This window comes from Narcine bancroftii, chromosome 1, assembly GCF_036971445.1.
Source record: "Narcine bancroftii isolate sNarBan1 chromosome 1, sNarBan1.hap1, whole genome shotgun sequence".
In the NCBI taxonomy this organism is placed as follows: Eukaryota; Metazoa; Chordata; class Chondrichthyes; order Torpediniformes; family Narcinidae; genus Narcine; species Narcine bancroftii.
In genome coordinates this window covers 279,599,004-279,619,266 of record NC_091469.1, presented here as the reverse complement: position 1 = coordinate 279,619,266, position 20,263 = coordinate 279,599,004, and the positions used below count along the sequence as shown (strand labels likewise).

The 20,263-nt window shown below is 37.6% G+C and overlaps 1 protein-coding gene across 6 annotated transcripts in view; it reads left to right on the top strand.

The window, feature by feature from the left end:
* slc22a18 (solute carrier family 22 member 18) overlaps positions 1–20,263 on the top strand; it is a 226,705-nt gene that overhangs the window by 77,077 nt on the left and 129,365 nt on the right. For all 6 annotated transcript variants that reach the window (XM_069900925.1, XM_069900928.1, XM_069900917.1 and 3 more), the window contains one exon: positions 1,699–1,799. In XM_069900925.1, the coding sequence (XP_069757026.1) occupies positions 1,699–1,799 (101 nt within the window). The remainder of the gene's footprint in view (positions 1–1,698; positions 1,800–20,263) is intronic.

The following is a 20,263-nucleotide window of genomic DNA, read 5'->3' as shown; positions in this document are numbered from 1 at the left end:
AAATTATCATGCAAATTATATATAATTTTTTCCATAACAATACAAGCTTTCAATTCATTATGCCATAGCTAACAGCTCAATAGCCAATGCAAACAGGGCTGGTGACAATGGACAACCTTATCGAGTTGAACGTGTCAATTTAAACAGTAATGAAACTTGACCATATGTCACCACCCTAGCAGTCAGGTTCGTATATAAAGCTTTAACCCAACCAATTAAAAAAAAGGGCCAAATTTAAACTTCTCCAGTACTTTAAATAAAATCCCATTCGACCCTATCAAAGGCTTTTTCCACATCAAATGGTTGGGCTACTGTCGATATGTATTGACTAAACTAATCAATCAAAGAATATTTATCTAAAGCATTTCTGTTCTTAATAAAACCTGTTTAATCAACATGTATCAATTTTAGATAAATACTTAGCAAATCAATTTACTAGCATTTTTGCTATTATTTTATAATCAACATTCAATTAAAAAAAGGTTTATACGAAGAGACTTTCAACGGGTCTCTATCTTTTTTCAGGATTACAGTAATTAAAGCACCAAAATTCCACCGAAAACCTATCATCACCTGGTGACTTTCCATTTGGCATTTCCAACATAGCCACCTTAATCTCTATTTCTGTAAACAGTACTTCCAAATCCATAACATCCTCCTCTTCTAATGGTGATAATGATAACTTAGATAAAAAGGAATCAATAGAATCATTATCCTGTTTCCCCTCAGAAGTATATAATTTTTTTATAAAATGAATAGAACTGGTCATTAATTTCCTGAGGTTTATAGGTAACTGTTGAATTCTTTTTTACAGCATTAATAGCTCATAAAACCTATTCCTTCTTTAACATGAGTATGCTCGCACAGGGCTCATATGACAGTGATCAAGAGTAGGAAATGTAGCCATTTTTTCCACTTAACCAGATTGGTGACATCGTGCACCAATCAGTTAACCTGACAGTAAATTCTGTAATTTTCCAGTCTGAATAATTCATTTTCCAGTCTGAATAATTCATCAGTGCACAAAATTACATTGAGAAATCCTGCCATTTTTCTTTTACAGCAATTTGCAACCTAATTAATTGGTGCTATTCTCCAGTGAAGCACAGAGCAATTGCTGCAGATAATGTGGAGCCCTCCTGCCAATGCACACTCAGGGAGTGAAACTTGTGTGAAAAAACATCTCTGACTTATTACATGTATGTGTAGGAAAAATTAATGTCATGCTGATATGAATTTTGTAAGAAAATATTGTGGGCTGCAAAATGTACTGTATTAATTTGAAAATTTGACAGATAAGGTACATTTTTGGAGGGAAATTGTGCTATTTAATAAACACTCAGTTTGGCTATAGAAAGCAGAAGCAGATACACAAATGATGAATGCGAGAATGCACAAGTTAGAATTGATTTATTCATTCATTCTCTTCACCATCTCTTGTATTTTATTATGATAAAAAATGATTAAATAGATCTGTTAGTAGGCAAAGAACCTCCTTGTTAAATTCGTCAAAATGATTTGAGTAGTCTAATCAATAGGTAGTATATTGTCAATTACACAAGTTTAGGTGTCCAAATTTCACTTTACTTAAGTAAAGAAGGTACTCAAGTTGATTGTATTCTATTAAATTTTTCACAAATTTTGTAGAACTGAAATGCATTAAAAATGACATCTTCTGGCTATCTTGTTCTATTGTAGGAGTGTTCCAGAGTATGTTTTCAGTTGTTGCTATGGATTATTTTAATCTGGAAGCAGAGTACAATGGCTTTCTCATGGCTTACATTGGTGTTCTGCAAATGGTAAGTCACATTATAATATTCTATCCCGCTGTGCTGAGCAATACTGGAGCTAACACACTGGATCAGGTTTGTTTTTTTTTATTGTCTGACTGACTTCCGGTACACTTCTCAGACATTGGGACCAAATTTCCTTGATGTTTCCACAACCTCAAAAACAAGTGAAAAGAGGCTTGATTAGTTGTTTATGTGTATCTTCTTTGATCGGAAATATAGAAAAGCTATTTTTTGTTGTTGTTGAGAGATTAAAAGATATTGGTCTTTAAGAATCCTTGTGAACCAATTACTGGAAAGTGACATGCAAATGCAGCAAATAATAAATTGACTGATATTGAAAAGGATTTGTATTCAAGGGTAAAGACTTCTTGTATAATTTATCCTTGGTGAGTTTGCAGTGGGAATATGATGTACAAGTCTAGTTTCCAAATCCTTCATAAGGAAGAATATATTTGCATTAGAGTGGTTGGTGCCTGTGATGAATGGGTTTATTGTTTAACTGGATATACTGCAGTCATGCAAAGTATTACATAATTTGCTATAGTGACAATGTTTAAGGCTGGAGGTGGGTAGGGTTCCCTCAGGAGTATTAAATGGAGTTTGCTACATTCTCACAATAGTTTACAACTTTTATAATCTTTCTTTACCTCCTTCCCCTCTCTTTACCTGCTCTTTCATCTTCCCTCTCCCTCTCATCTCTCTCTCTACCTCTCCTTCTCCTCTGCCACTCCATGCTGAATGTGATTTGTCTTTTTTTGCTGACCCTGCTAAGATCAGATTTATTCATCAGTATGTCATGATGATGGGTCTCGACCTAAAACATTATCAGTTCCTTCATTCCCCCACCGCCCCCCCCCCAAAGAAGTTGCTTGACTCACTCCATCCCTCCAGTGTTTTTTTTTACTCACAGCAAGTTCTCTATCCTGCTGAGCTATCAGGATCCTTGTTTTCTCTTTAAGCACATCTGGCATGATGTAGGGATTAGTGGAGAGGAGGGCAATTGGAATAGCTAAAAATTCAAAACAATAGAAATCACTGCCTCCTAAAATGTTGCTGTACAGATTGAATCAGATATTTTCTTTATTTGTAAGCAAGCAGAATTTTATCAAAGAAGATGAGACTTTTAAATTGTTCTTAGAAATGGTATATATAATTATCTGGATAGACTTGGTATGATTAGGAACAGTCAATATAGATTTGTGCTTGAAAGGTCAGGTTTGGGGGGGGCGTGGCAAGATGGCGTAGAGTCTAAATGTGTAATCTCAACCTCTCTGGCCGGACTTTTAAGTACCCTTTGTTTTCAAGTTTAAACTTCTTAAATTTTAGTTTAAAATATTAAGGAACTATTATGGCCATTAATGGTAAAAAGATTAAACCTCAAGTGCAGAAGAAGTTACATTTTCGAAGTACTGAAGATTTGGGGCGTAAACAACTTACTACAGCCTCAGGCTTAATTTCTTCAGTGCCTAAACTACAAAGACTGCCTGTGGGAGCTGAACAAAAAAATGTCTACTACTCACCAAGTGAAGGACAGCGTTGGAATTATCCGTTCTCTGGAGGAAGGTGCGTGTTCCCAAGCAGTGGATCCCGATTCTGGCAGCCTGCCGATTTTAATGGAGGGAACTCGCAGGAAGACGACTCCATTGTCTGAAACGCTTCAGGAAGCATTTCAACCTGAAGATCTCGAATTCATCCGTGATTTTTTGAAAAAACTGCAAGCTGTAGGGGGAGTCCAGCGTCGACCCCCTGAGGAAGTTGGGGTGCCGTCGCTGGGAGTCCAGACCCGCAGTAAGACCGTTAAAATGCCTGTTGTTGAGTTGCAGCAGGAGCTGCAGTTACCTGGTTTTGCCACTACGTTAGAGAAAGCAAGGCTGAGCTTTTCTGAATTACAATGTAAGCAGTTAAATGCTGTCATTCAGCCTATAATGAATGAGTTGGCTCAAAGGATAAGTTCAGAATTGAATACAGTTAAAGTACGTGTAGAAGCATCTTGTGAAGATTTTTAAAAATTTCAATCTGCTTTTTTGGAATGTCAACAACAAGTGGCTTCTAATACAGAAAAAGTGTTGAAGGTTGAAAAATCCGTTATAGAATTGCGAGAACGTGAGAAGGAGTTAGAGAGGAAAATAAACTATTTGGAGAATCAAAGTAGAAGGAATAATGTGAAAATTGTTGGTTTGCCAGAAGGTATGGAAGGACAAGATCCTCTTCGTTTTTTTACAGATTGGATCCCACAAGTACTAGGGCAAGAATTTTTTTCTGAAGGCTTGGTATTGGAAAGGGCTCATAGAACTTTTTTTTTTTTTTTTTTTTTTTTAAATTTTTTATTTTTCACACCATAAATCACAATAGCCATGATATACACTTTTTCTTTTCCACACATTTACAGTGACTTTTTCTCCCTCCCCCCTCCCTCCTCCCAAGCCACCCCCCCATCCCCCCCCCCTCTCATCCATTTTAGTTATACAATCTAGGTTGCATTAATTCAGTTAGACAATGTTGTCATTCAACAAAAATACACCAGAAATTCTACTGAGTCCATTTTTTTCTTCTCTTCTCCTTCCATCAACTTAGGTAATGTTTGTTCCCGGTAGGTTTTCGCTATTGTATTTAATGTAAGGCTCCCATACTTGTTCGAATATTTCAATATTATTTCTTAAACTATATGTTATTTTTTCTAATGGAATACATTTATTCATTTCTATATACCATTGTTGTATTTTCAAATTATCTTCCAATTTCCAGGTTGACATAATACATTTTTTTGCTACAGCTAGGGCTATCTTAACAAATCTTTTTTGTGCATCCTCCAAGTCAATTCCAAATTCTTTATTTTTTATGTTACTTAGGAGAAAGATCTCTGGATTCTTTGGTATATTGTTTTCTGTTATTTTATTTAATATCTGATTGAGATCATCCCAAAATTTTTCTACTCTCTCACATGTCCAGATTGCATGAATTGTTGTTCCCCTTTCTTTTTTACATCGAAAACATCTATCAGATACTGTTGGGTCCCATTTATTTAACTTTTGCGGTGTAATGTATAGTCTGTGTAACCAATTATATTGTATCATACGCAGCCTCGTATTTATTGTATTTCTCATCGTTCCAGAGCATAACTTCTCCCATGTTTCCTTTTTTATCTTTATATTTAAATCTTGTTCCCATTTTTGTTTAGTTTTACCATTTGTTTCCTCATTTTCCTTTTCTTGCAGTTTAATATACATATTTTTTATAAATCTTTTGATTAACATTGTATCTGTAATCACATATTCAAGGTTACTTCCCTCTGGTAAACTCAAGTTGCTTCCTAATTTATCTTTCAAGTAGGATCTCAGTTGGTAATATGCCAGCGCTGTATCTCCCGTTATATTGTACTTATCTCTCATTTGTTCAAAGGATAAGAATCTACTTCCTGAAAAACAATTTTCTATTCTTTTAATCCCTTTTTTTTCCCATTTTCTAAAGGCAAGGTTGTCTATTGTAAAAGGGAGTAGCTTATTTTGCGTCAATATTAGTTTTGGTATTTGGTAATTTATTTTATTTCTTTCTACATGAATCTTCTTCCATATATTGAGGAGATGGTGTAATACTGGAGAAGTTCTATGTTGTACCAATTTTTCGTCCCATTTATATAATATGTGTTCAGGTATCTTTTCCCCTATTTTATCTAATTCTAGTCTCGTCCAGTCTGGTTTTTCCCTTGTTTGATAAAAATCTGATAGGTACCTTAATTGTGCGGCTCTATAATAATTTTTGAAGTTTGGCAATTGTAAGCCTCCTTGTTTATACCATTCTGTTAATTTGTCTAGTGCTATCCTCGGTTTCCCCCCTCTCCATAAAAATCTCCTTATTATTTTCTTTAACTCTTTGAAGAATTTTTCTGTCAGTTGTATTGGCAATGCCTGAAATAAGTATAGTATCCTTGGAAAAATGTTCATTTTAATACAGTTTATCCTTCCTATCAGTGTTAGTGGTAGCTCTTTCCAATGCTCTAAATCGTCCTGTAATTTTTTCATTAGTGGATTGTAATTGAGTTTATATAATTGGCCTAGATTTTTGTTTATTTGCACACCTAGGTATCTTATTGCCTGCGTTTGCCATCTGAATGGGGATTCCTCCTTAAATTTTGAGAAATCCGCGTTATTCATAGGCATTGCTTCACTTTTATTTACGTTTATCTTGTATCCCGACACTTCTCCATATTCCTTCAATTTCTTATATAGTTCTTTTATTGATAGTTCTGGTTCTGTTAAGTACACTATCACATCATCCGCAAACAGACTGATTTTATATTCCCTGTCTTTTATTTTTATTCCTTTTATATTATTATCTCTTATCGATTCTGCTAGTGGTTCTATAGCTAGCGCAAACAATAATGGTGATAGTGGGCATCCCTGCCGCGTTGACCTGCTTAAGTTAAATTGCTTTGATACATGTCCATTTACTGTCACTTTCGCTAACGGTCCCTTATATAATGCTTTAATCCAATTAATATACTTCTCCGGTAAACTGAATTTTTGCAATACTTTGAACAAGTAATTCCATTCTACTCTGTCGAAGGCCTTCTCTGCGTCTAAAGCAACTGCTACTGCCGGTGCTTTATTTCCTTCTACTGCATGAATTAAGTTAATAAATTTACAAATATTGTCTGTTGTGCGTCTTTTTTTGATAAATCCAGTTTGGTCTAAATTTACCATTTTCGGTACCTGTTCTGCTAATCTGTTCGCTAATAGTTTAGCTATTATCTTATAATCTGTGTTTAGCAAAGATATTGGTCTATATGACGCTGGTGAGAGTGGATCTTTCCCTTGTTTTAGTATCACTGTAATTATTGCTGTTTTACATGAATCTGGTAAGTTTTGTGTCTCATCAATCTGGTTGATTACATCCAGGAGGGGCGGTATTATTAGGTCTTTAAATGTTTTGTAGAATTCTATTGGGAGTCCATCCTCTCCTGGTGTCTTATTATTTGGTAAATTTTTTATTATCTCTTGTATTTCTACTGTTCCAAATGGTTCTGTTAATTTATTTTGTTCCTCTATTTGTAGTTTTGGTAGTTCAATTTTAGTCAAAAATTCATCTATTTTCCCTTCTTTCCCTTCGTTTTCGGTTCGGTATAATTGTTCATAGAATTCTCTGAAGTTTTCGAAAGGGCTCATAGAACTTTAAGGAGATCATCTTTACCTGGTCAGCCACCGAGACCTGCAATAATTCGATGTTTGAATTATTTGGATAGAGAAGTAATACTTCGACTGGCGGTGCAAAATGCGAGAAAACGACAAACTCTGTTATTGATTCAGAATAGCAGAGTTTTTTTCTATCCTGATTTGAGTCAAGAGGTTATTCAATGTCGATGTTGATTTAAAGAAGTTTTGTGGCATAAAGGTTATAAGTCTACTTTTCGCTATCCGGCAGTGTTGAAGGTGTTTCATGGAGACTATCAATCTCGGTTTTTTGAGGATGATCAAGAAGCAATGATTTTTGCTGATTCATTGCTAGATATAAGAGGACAAAGACGTAGTCCACCATTGTCTCCTAAAGAAAAATCTGGTGGTTCTGGAAACAGAAGAAATGGTAGAAATGGGAAAAACGGGAATGGAAAGAGTCCAACTTCTTTTGAAATGGGATTTCCGAGTTTGGAACCTCTTGGATGAATAGCAGAATCTTCTTATTCATATTTTACTTTATACGTTATTATGATATTTTGAGATTTTTGTTCGGCTGGGGAGGAAGAGATTTGTTCTAGGTTCTATTAGTCATCAGCCACTGGTGGGTGACCCACACCCAAATTTTGTTTAGGGATTACTACCTTTTGGTAGTTTTTTTTGGGGGGTGGGGGGGTTTGTTAATTTTTTTTTCTTTTTTTTTTTATTTTCATTTTATCTAGCTTTTATTTTGTGATTTTTTTTCTCCTATTGGAGGGCCTATAGACAATGATTTGAGTTTTTATATAAAGATATTATTGGTCTTTTGTAATATTAGTAGATATATTAAAGTTGAGGTTTGCTACTTTTAATGTTTGAGGTTTATACAGTTCGATTAAGCATAACGATGAGGGACAGCTATGGTATTGATAAGAATTCTTTGTTTCTTTATTTTTAAATTTGATCTTTGATAAAATGTGTGTTTGGTAGCGATATGATTTTGCCTGAAATGACTAAATTTGAGACTTTTCTTATGAAGGTACCAGAGAAGGGTTATATTTCATTTATGTATTAAATGTTATAGGATGGTATGGATAAAAAGGGTTGGGATAAATCCAACTCTGTATAAGACTAAAATACCTTTAGATCTGATAGTATCTTTATTGGGCAGTTTGCAACCTCTGAAAGGTTTGGGATTAGATAAATTTCAATTTGCTTATGTATATTTAGCATTATTTGTATAGAAAAAATGTATTGTTAGTATGTGGAAAGTTACAAACATGATTGATATTAATAGATGGCATAGTGAGAGGACATACTGTTTAATAACGGAAAAAATTACGTATGTTTCGTGTGATAACTATAGCTTTTTTATTAGTAAATGGTTGTTATATTCAGAATATTTACATTTTGATTTATGTTGATTAGATTTTAATATGTCTGTTTAATTTTTCCTTACTTTTTTTTCTTTCTTTATGACTCTCCTTAGGAGAACTGGTTGAAGGGGGGGAGGGGGGGTGTTTTTTTTCTTCTCTTTTTTTGTTTTTTTCCATAAAATATATCGTTCATGTTTTTGGTTTATTGTTGTAAATGTTATTTACTATCTGTATTTTGAACGAATAAATAAAGTTTTTAAAAAAGAAAAAAAAAGAAAGGTCATGTTTGACAAATCTTATTGAATTTTTTGAAGAAGTTATCAGGAAAATTGACGAGAGTAAGGTGGTAGATGTTGACTATATGGACTTCAGTAAGTCCTTGACAAGGTCCCACACAGAAGATTAGTTAAGAAGGTTCAAATGTTAGGTGTGAATATTAAAGTGGTAAAATGGATTCAACAGTAGCTGGATGGGAGATACCAGAGAGTGGTAGTGAATAACTGTTTGTCAGGTTGGAGGCTGGTGATTAGTGGTGTGCCACAAGGATCTGTACTGGGTCTGTTGTAGTTTATTATAATGCTCTAGATCAGGGGTGGCCAAACTGTGACTCGCGAGCCACATGCGGCTCTTTGACATGCAGTGTGCGGCTTGTGGGGAGGGCAGGGTGGGTACTTCTTCAGTACTTCTTCACTATCTGAAGTGTATCAGCATTTTTCAAATGGATGATTTGCAAGACAAGGATTGGAAATACTTTTCCCAACAAAACTGTACCAGGGGTGGGCAACCTCCCACACCGGCAGCCCCAGCTCCGTAGTCCCACGCTGGCCACCCCAGCCCTGATGTCCCGCACCGGGTCTGTCAGGCAGCGGAGAGTTGGGTCGCCGGCTGATTTTCATCAGCCCGCCACCTGCTAGGCACCTGAAAGCGGCTAGCCGCTTTCAGGCAGCTGCTTTCAGATGCCTGGGGGGAGTACTCGGAAGCAGAGAATAAGTTGACTAAGTACACCTTGGAGACGGGTTCTCCACTTTCACTTGGCCTCCCGACAGCCACATTCGGATATTTTAGACGGCTGTACATTCAGGTATTATGGCCACCTGAAAGGGGCTAACGATAGTGTTAGTGGGTATGACACGATCGCATGATTACTCCAGCTCTCAAACATCTGAATTTTAAGGCATGAGGCTCTTATGTTAAGCAAGTTTGGCCACCCCTGATCTAGATTATGGGATGGTAAAATGGATTAGTAAGTATGCAGATGATACCAAGATAGGTGGTGTTGTGGATAATGAAGAAAGTTTTCAAAGCTTGCAGAGAGATTTGGGCAAGTTAGAAGATTGGGCTGAAAGTTGGCAAATGGAGTTTAATGCTGATAAATGTGAGATGCTACATATCAAAATAGGGCATACATGGTGAATGGTAGGGCATTAAAAAATGCAATTGAACTGAGAGATCTAGGAATAATGGTACACAGTTCCCTGAAGGTGGAATCTCAGATGGATAGGGTAGTGAAGAAGGCCTTTGGAATTCTGGCCTTAATAAATCAGAGCATAGATTATAAGAGTTGGGAGGTAATGTTGAAATTGTACAAGACATTGATGAGGCCAAATTTGGAATATTGTGTTCAGTTCTAGTCACCAAATTATAGGAAGGATGTGAACAAAATAGAGAGAGAGTACAGAGAAGATTTACCAGAATGATACCTGGGTTTCAGCACCTAAGTTATAGAGATAGGTTAAACAAATTAGGTCTTTATTCCTTGGAGCATTGAAGGCTGAGGGGGGATTTGATAGAGGTCTTTAAAATTTTGAGGGGGATAGATAGAGTAGATGTGGATAGACTTTTTCCATTGAGTATAAGGGAGATTTCACCGAGAGGACATGAGCTGAGAGTCAGGGGGCAAAAGTTTAGGTGTAACACAAGGGGTAGTTTCTTTACTCAGAGAGTGGTGTCTATGTGGAACGAGCTTCCAGTGGAAGTAGTGGAAGCAGGTACGATATTTTGAGAAAAATTTGGAGAGCTATATGGATGGAAAGGGTTATGGGCAGAGTGCAGGTCAGTGGAACTAGAAGAGTGTAAGAGTTTCAGCACGGACCAGAAGGGCTGTAATGGTTATATGGTCAAATACAGTTGCAGGCTTGGGTGATGAAATGAAGGTTCTAAAGCTCTGCAGCACTGGAGGAGAATTTGGCAGGTATGGTGGGTAGCATGTGGATTGGTATTTCAGCTTGGGAGGAGGGAGAGGAAAGCAGGTTTTCTGAGAACACTCATGAAAGAGATCTTCAGTTTGAAGCAATGAGATGTGCTTTAGGTGGACAGTATAACGGTGGAAGTTTTGCAACATTTCAATAAATTAAAGGTAGTTAAAGAAATAAGATTTCAAGAAGGTGCTTGCCTCAATGTCGTGTGCTTTGACTGTGTCAGTTTCCATGCAGGAGGATTGCCACACACAGCAGAGGTTGACCTCTGCCTTGATGCCAAGGAACACTTCCACTCCATAAATTCAAAACAGTGGAACATTCACAACAAGACAAAGAACAAACTTTGTTCTAGTCACAGTAGGAACAGTGTTTAGTCACCACTTAATAAATAGTAGCTCTTAAATGGATTATGGGCTTCCTTAATAATCAAGAGATTGAAGCTACTGATTAAAATTTCCATATATATTTTATAGTAAAAAAGGCTATAAAACATTTCAGCCCATCTAAAGCAATTTTTGCCTTTTGTGCATCATCTTGCATACACTCTCTAATTTGGTAGGAAAAACAGCAGATTAAAGACCTCGACCAGGGGTGGGCACCTTTTTTAAAAACTCTCATTCCACTTTAAGTAATCCCTAATGGAATAAGTAAAAACACAAAATGCTGGAGAAGCTCAGCAGGTCAAACAGTGTTCGTTATGTAGCAATGGCAAAGATACAGAACTGTCATTTCAGGCTTGAGGCCTTCATCAAAGTTTTCTCAAACTTTACCTTTGCTACATAAAAGACACTGTTTGACCTGCTGAGCTTCTCCAGCATTTTGTGTTTTTACTTCAACCACCGTGTCTACAGAACTTTGTGATTTACCTATGCCATAAGTGCTCTGTGATTAGTAAGGGATTGCTTAAAGTGGTATGTGAGTGGAAAGAAAAAGTTTGAAAACCACTGTTTTAATCAAACCTAATTGACTTGTTATGTGCACAGTTACATAACTCCAAAGGAAATAGGCTAATGACAATTTTTCTCAGGCAAATATTTCAGTAACAATTCGATCTAGATCAGTGCTTCTCAACCTTTTTTCCCCCATTCACATAAGCAATCCCTTAACAACCATAGAGCACTTATGGCATAGGGAATACTTAAGGTGTAAAGTGAGTTTTTTTTTTTAAAAAGGTTGCCCACCTATTGAGTGAAAAGAAGTGCTGGGAAATTTCTAGTGAAGTGGGGTGCTCCTTCCATCATTTATGAAGGACTCCCCTGTACTCTCAGAACTTGAGGTTCTCAGTATTGTCTAATACACTCTTTCTCTGCTTTGCATGGTGGGGGAAGTAGGATTTTTTTCAAGGAGCCTCTCAGCTTTTCCTCTGTGCCACTTTCACATCTTTACCAAGGCCAATCCAAATAACCACAGTCGCTCTGATAAACATTACATATTTACACCATTCATCAATGCTTAAGGTCAGAAGTACAAGTTTAATGTTACATGTACCAAGGTGCAGTGAGAAAGCTTTTTTTGCAAGTCGTCCCATACTTTGTACAGCAAGTAAGATACAGCAGAAAAGTGGAGTTACAAAGAGAGATCAGTTGTTGCAAAGCAAAGACGACATAATTTTACTTCTGTGAAGCTTATTCAGGAGCCTGATAACAGCAGGAAAGAAGCTATACCTGAATCTGATGTTAAAACTAAAAGTGAACTGCAATAGTCATTTACAAAATGTGACTACAAGAGCAGTTCAGAGGCTAGGAATCTTGTAATGAGTAACTCATCTCCTGATGAGTTACTCACAGCCATTTGCTTGGATAAGTTCAGCTTTAACAATGTTCAGGGAGCTTGGCACCAAACATGGCATAGCAACTAATTTGATAGGCACCCCGTCCATAACCACTTACTCATTCCCCCATTGATGCACAATAGCAGCAATTTGTACCATCTCCAATATTACTCTGAAGCAACTAACCAAAAGCTCCTACCAAATGCATAATTTCTACCAGCTAAAGCAGCAAAAGGATAGAAACGCCACCATCTGAAAGTTTCCCTCCAAGCCACACACCATCTTGACTTGGAAATAAATCATCTTTGCTGAATCAAAATCTTGGAACTCTTTTCCTGAGAGTTCTATGGATCTACCCACAACTCAAGGACTGAAGCTTAACAGCACCATTTTCTCAAGGATAATCAAGAATATACAATTAAATACTGGTTCAGTCTGCAACCCCTACATCCCTTGAATTAATACAAAAAAGACACCTGCTTGTAAGTGATCTCCACACCAGACAGAGTATACTTTTAAGAAACTTTCCTGAAACAGAAGAAATTTCATTGCTTATTAGCTATGTTTCTATAATGCTCAGAGAATATTTTTAACATAGAATATTCCAATATTTTTATATTTATGAATGTGACTGTCACCTTTTCTTTGAAAGATTTATAGTGATTTTGACTTTCACATCCCAGCAAGCAAATTACAAAAGTTTAGTCAATGAGTCTGTCAGTCAAAAAGGTTATTGGTGGATATAATATACAGAAATGCTCTGCTGTGATCAACCAAAGTGTACAGTATGCTTTGCCCCTGTAAAGTGTGTGGCTTGCTGTCCTCCAGCAGCTCCCACCACTGCTGACAATGTCCCGTTGATTGTTCAGGATGGTAGCTTCAACTGCAACTAGACAATCCAACACTTCCAGACTCCTAAAGGAAACTGTAAAGGATGCAGTTTTTAAAGAAAATTTAGACATACAGCACAGTTACAGGCCATTTCAGCCCATGAGTCCATGCTGCCCAATTTACACCCAATTAACCCCACCCCCCCACCCCCCCGGTACGTTTTGAATGGTGGGAGGAAACCGGATCCCCCTGGGAAAACCCACGTAGGCACAAAGAGAACATACAAACTCCTTACAGACAGCATGGTATTCAAACCCTGGTCCCGATGGCTAACCACTACGCCAGTCATTCCACTCTTGTGTGATGTCTTCAACAAACATCCCTGCCAAGCACAGCTGCAATCCACGTGGTTGATTGACTGGGTAGACTTTCTCTTTGTGTTAAAATCACTCAGAATCAGACCCACAAGCGTCATAACTATTCTCTCATAGAAACATAGAAGATAGGAGCAGGAGTAGGTCATTCGACCCTTCGAGCCTGCTCCGCCATTCAACGAGATCATGGCTTAAAGTTCAGTACCCCGTCCCCGCCTTCTCTCGTAACCTTTAATACCCTTATACTGAAGAAATATATCTAATTCCCTCTTAAATAGATTTAATGAACCTGCCTCTACTGCCCTCTGTGGCAATGAATTCCACAGATTCACCACCCTCTGGGTAAAGAAATTCCTCCTCATCTCGGTCCTAAATGGTTTGCCTATTATCCTCAAACCATGGCCCCGGGTTCTGGATTTTCCCATCATTGGAAACATCCCATCTGCATCCATCTGTCCAGTCCTACCAGAATTTTATATGTCTCTATGAGATCCCCTCTCAATCTTCTAAACTCCAGCGAGTACAATCCCAATTTGCGCAATCTTTCCTCACAAGTCATTCCTGCCATTTCAGGTATCAGCCTGGTGAATCGCCTCCGCACTCCCTCCATTGCAAGAACATCCTTCCTTAGATAAGGTGACCAAAACTGCACACAATACTCCAGGTGTGGTCTCACCAAGGCCCTGTACAGCTGCAGTAAGGTATCCTTGTTCCTATACTCAAACCCTCTTGATATGAAGGCCAACATACCATTTGCCTTTTTAACCGCCTGCTGTACCTGCATGCTCGCCTTCAGAGACTGGTGTACAAGTACCCCTAGGTCTCTCTGCACTTCCCCATCTCTTAATCTATGGCCATTCATATAGTAATCTTCCCTCCGGTTTGTATTACCAAAGTGGATAACCTCACATTTATCCACATTGCAGTGCATTTGCCATAGATCTGCCCAGTCCCTCAATTTATCCAAATCACACTGGAGCTTCCTGACCCCCTCTTCCGTGCACACAACCCCTCCTAGCTTAGTGTCATCTGCAAATTTGGAGATATTACATCCAATCCCCTCATCCAGATCATTAATGTAAATTGTGAACAGCTGGGGTCCCAGTACAGATCTCTGTGGCACCCCACTGGTCACCGCCTGCCACTCAGAAAACGAGCCATTTATCCCAACTCTCTGTCTTCTACCTGCCAGCCAGTTCTCAATCCACATCAATACCTTGACCCCAATCCCATGAGCCTTGATTTTGGAAGCCAGTCGTTTATGCGGGACCTTATCGAAGGCCTTTTGGAAGTCCAGGTACACCACATCCACTGGCTCTTCCCCATCTATTTTACCTGTCACCATCTCAAAGAATTCCAATAGATTTGTTAAGCACGATTTACCTTTTGTAAATCCATGTTGACTCTGTCCGATCCCTTCTCTGCTAGTCATATGCTCCGCTATTACATCCTTAATAATGGATTCCATCATTTTGCCCACTACTGATGTAAGGCTCACCGGCCTATAATTCCCCACTTTTTCTCTACCACCCTTTGGGCTGACTTCCTTTGGGCTGACTGTCACTGACAGGAGCTGATGAGCTCCATCTATACCCTGTTATTAGCTGAGTTGTAACTTGTCCTTTGGGACCAGGTGAGCCTAGACCGTCCTGGTTTACAAACCTATACTTCTGGCTGGTAGAATGTTAGAATCCATGATCCAGCAACACCCCATCTACCATCAGAAAGGAAAGAAGGAGGACTCAGGAATTGGAGACCCCGATTTCATTGTTGAATGATGACGACAGGATCATGTCCAAGATCATCCCCAATCAAGTGCTGGTCTGTTCTGGGACAGATGATCCACCTGGACTAAACATGGCAGGCAAACAGCCACAATGCTCAGAAATGTTCTCATGTTATAGGCAGGAAAAAGGATGAACAGTTGCCTGGTCAACTTTGAGCAGGTGAAGGCCTTTACAGTTTGGAGTAAGGCAGAGTTGCTGACTCTCCCCTGTCTTTGTTGCTCTATATGAACAATGTGACCACGTTCTGCTCAGATTCATTGGTCAGTATGCAGATTGATACGTTTCTGCAACTAATTTGAATTAACCTTGGGAGTCAGAATCAGCTGCAGGGACACACATGAAGACAATAATCAAGTTAAGCTGAAAGATGTACTTTGGTCTTGCAAAATTTGTTGGTCTTCCAGCATAGCCAGATGTCCGTCAAGGAATGCTGCCAATTGGCATCTTCCAGGTTGCAGGAGTATGTGCTGAGAGATGTATTCAAGCTTGGTGCAGCCAATGCAAAGACTATGTGGGGAAGAACTGCATGCTAGAGTCCTTCTGCCACTAGATATTGAGGACCAAAGTCTCGTGTAGAATTCTCTCAAAACCTATCTAAAGAAAGGGTCATGTTCGAAATGTCTATTGTCTTTTGCTTTCCATGGATGTTGCATGATCTACTGAGTTTGTCCTGCATTTTTTTGAACTCCCTTCCAATACAAAGTTTGTACCATCCTAGGAGACCACATGAGTGGCACTGGTGGCTGAGCACAAAATGTGTTAAAGCTGCACATGCATAGATTTAATAATGGTATGAACATATAGATTGAACAACACTATGAATGTAAATAAAGCCATGCATTGATTTTTGTATTTCTTGATAATATAATTTATGAATAAAGTTTATTTTTGAAATAAACTTATAGAGATAGTAATTTCTATCTCTGACAAACACTCAACTTGCTTTCCCAGTGAAAATACATTATTCAATCATGATGTTGTAAACAAAAAATGATGGAAGCATTGAATGATTTAAAACAAAGCAATATTGATTGCTTCCAACATCCTCTAAATGTTGTATATTCTCATTTAAGGATGTGGAAAACTTTCTCCTGGGAATATATGCATGCTCAGTCATGTCATATAATGTTCTTCAGACTGTGATGTGTGAGAAATCAAACAATTGAATGATTGTGATTATAAAAGCAACATCCAAACCCAGGATTCTTTTTGCTACTTTGCAGTAGCTGAGCATTATTATGCATACACCCAATGATTTGGGGCTGCAGTGCATTTCCACAGATCCTACTGATTTAATGATCATCATTCAGAACTGAGTTAGTGATAAAGGTTTACTTTTGTTGTCTGCTTCTGATGAAAGTCTATGATCCAAGGACAGTTGGATATATTTTTGCACCATTTTTGAGTTGATTCAGGAGAAATTTATTCTTGTGCAATATTGAGGGATGTTTTATTAAATGTTTTATGCTTACAAGTATAATTTTTGTCATTTTTGTAGTTACCTTGTATTTCCAGTTTCTCAGCTTCTTGAAAGAACCTGAAGACAGTTGTACAAGGTTGTTGCCTTCTCTTGCAACATTTATCTAGCATTCTTCAAATCTCTTGACTAATTGGCAAGTCGCACAGAGTTATAGCTCTGTTTCATCAGGAAGTACTCATTGCCAAGGAGACACGTGATGGAGGAGAGGCCGGTAGGGGAATACCAGCCCTCTCCAGAAAAGAAGAAATAAAGTGAAGAAAATACAAAGTTCAAGAAATACAAAATTTAACAAAAAAAAGATAAAGTTGTAGAGAAAAGAAAGAAAATGCCACCCAAGAAGGATAAAGTAAAGCAAGAAAAAGGAGGACTTACCTGCATGAAGAAACAGGGAGCCCGTTTTCCGATGTTGATGTTGCCCCCGCAGAGTCACAACCCCCTGACCGCTGCACTGCAAAAATGGCTCTCTGAGCCAAACAAAAACACGCAACAAGTCACCCATGCACAGTGCGCTCACTAAGGAAAAGGAGAACACCGACAGGAGGGGGGCTCAGCCGAGAAACAGGCAAACACAACGCGACCAGCTGAACATTGCCCGACACCAGGGCTCTCAGCTGGAAGAAGAGGAAAGCGACAGGGAAGGGAGTGAAAGGAAAGAAGAGCAGCAGCAAGAGGCCCAACAGATAAGTAGCCCAGAAGAAGAGGAACCACATCAAGAAGCCAAGCAAGAAGAAGCCCAGCAAAGTGAGACAAGCAACTCAACAGGAAAGTCCAAAGAGATACAGATACAAAGAAGAGAAGAAGAAGACACAAACTCAGGTACAGACACAGAAGGAGAGGAAGAAGACCAAGATCTGCACAGAGAAATAGAAGGTAAAACAGATGGACAGAATATAGATAAAGTTTTTTTTTCAAGAACAAATGAGAGCATTAAAAGAATGGTTGTCATTAGAATTTAGTGAAATTAAAAGAAAACTGAAAATTACAGAAGATAAAGTGAATAGAGTAGAGCTGGTCATGACAGAAATAGGGAAAAGATTAGAAAATGTGGAAGAACAAGAAACGGACGTAGAAATGGAAGTGAATGACTTAAGAAAATTGGAAGAAAGTGATAAAAAAGGTAGAATCACAAGAGTTGTTAGCTCAGAAAATTGATATGTTGGAAAATTATAGTAGGCGAAACAACATAAAAATAGTGGGCCTAAAGGAAGATGAAGAAGGCACAGATATGAAAGAATTTATAAAAGAATGGATCCCAAAGGTCCTGGGAATGACAGAAATACGGGAAGGAATGGAAATAGAAAGGCCACACAGAACACTAGCTCCGAAACCACAGACACAGCAAAAACCAAGATCCGTTTTAGTAACATTTTTGAGATATACGACAAGAGAAAATATATTGGAGTGGGCAAGGAATAAAATTAGAGAAGATAATAAACCATTGGATCCAAGGATCAAAAAATATTTTTTTTACCCAGACATAAGTTTTGAACTCTTAAAGAAGAGGAAGGAGGTTAGTACAGCAAAATCGATCCTATGGAAAAAAAGTTTATAAATTTATGTTAAGACATCCAGCTATGCTTAAAATATTTATCCCTAGGGAGCAAAACAGACTGTTCTCGGATCCGGAGGAAGCACGAGAATTTGCAGAACGCCTGCAGGACAGAAGGAGAGATGAAGAGATGTAACAAGAACGAAGAATGACGATGAGATACATATAAAGATGTAAAAATAACGTATATGTAAGAACTAAAGAAGGGAAAGAAAAGGGAAGAAAGGAAGTAAGGGGAAAAAAAAGAGGGTGAACTTTGTTATATGTGTAAAAAAAAAAAAAAGTCTTTTCTGGAGGGGGTTGGAAGGGAGAGAATAACCATCACTGCGAAATCAGTTGACGCTTGCGAGCAGGTTCACAATTCAAATGTAGAGGGGAGTTGTTGTTGCCCGGCAAGGAATAAGGGGCAACTCAGAGAGGTGGGGTGGGACATTTGGGGCTAACGGAATAATGGATGTGCGAGTTGTTGAAGTATTTTATGTTTTAAATGTGTTGTCATACTTCAAGTTTAAAAAGGGAAAACTGAGAGATGAAATTGGGGAAAAGGGGGATGATGTGGTGAGGAAGCGGAAATGAGGTATAAACAGGATATAAAATTGCCATGTTGAACTATATGACTAAAATATTAATGGAATACCTAACCAAATTAAACAAGAGGCTATTAAATTTACTGAAAAAAGATAAAAAAATAGACATAGCATTTGTGCAGGAAACGCATCTAACTGAAGTGGAACATAATAAATTAAAGAGAGACTGGGTAGGGCATGTAGTGGCAGCATCATATAATTCAAAAGCTAGAGGTGTAGCTATATTAATAAAAATATACCAATCAAAATAGAGGAGGAAATAATAGATCCAGCAGGGAGGTATGTAATGATAAAGTGTCAGATATATTCAGAATTTTGGAATTTGCTCAATATATATGCACCTAATGAGGAGGATCAAAAGTTTATGCAAGATATTTTTTTTGAAGATTGCAGATACACAAAGAAAAATATTGATAGGAGGGGATTTTAACCTTAATTTGGATCCAATGTTGGATAAAACTGGACAAAAGACAAGCAAAAAGAATAAAGTGGCCAAATTTATGGTTAAATCAATACAGGAAATGAAACTTATGGATATATGGAGGAGGCAGCACCCAAGAGAGAAGGAATACTCATATTATTCAAGTAGGCATAAAACATACTCAAGGATTGATATGTTTTTGTTGTCAGCCCATATTTAAGTGAGAGTTAGGAAAACTGAATATAAAGCTAGATTACTATCTGATCATTCAGATATTAGCAATAGAACTGGTTGATATTAGCAATAGAACTGGAGGACATCCCACCAAGAACATATAGATGGAGTTTAAACTCCATGCTACTTAAAAGGCAGGAATTTAGAGAGTTTATTGAACACCAAATTAAAACGTACTTTGAAATAGATATGGAATCAGTGAAAGACAAATTTATATTATGGGATGCAATCAAAGCTTTCATTAGAGGGCAGATAATGAGTTATGTAACTAAGATGAAAAAGGACTACAATCGGGAAATAGAACAGTTGGAAAGGGAGATAGTAAGTACAGAAAAGGAACTAGTAAAAAGGGATGATGTAACGAAAAAGAAGAAAATTATTGGACAAAAAAATAAAATACGAAACATTACAAACGTATAAGGTGGAGAAGGACATAATGAAAGTAAAGCAAAAGTATTATGAACTAGGAGAAAAAACAAAAAATATTAGCCTGGCAACTTAAAACAGAACAAGCTAAGAGAACTCTATTTGCATCAAGGAAAAAGGACAAACAAATTACATATAATCAAATAGAGATTAATGATAACTTTAAGGAATTTTATGAACAATTATACCAAACTGAGAATGAGTGGAAAGATGATAAAATAGAAGAGTTTTTAGCTAAAATTGAACTGCCGAAATTGCAAGAAGAGGAACAAATCAAGCTGATAAAACC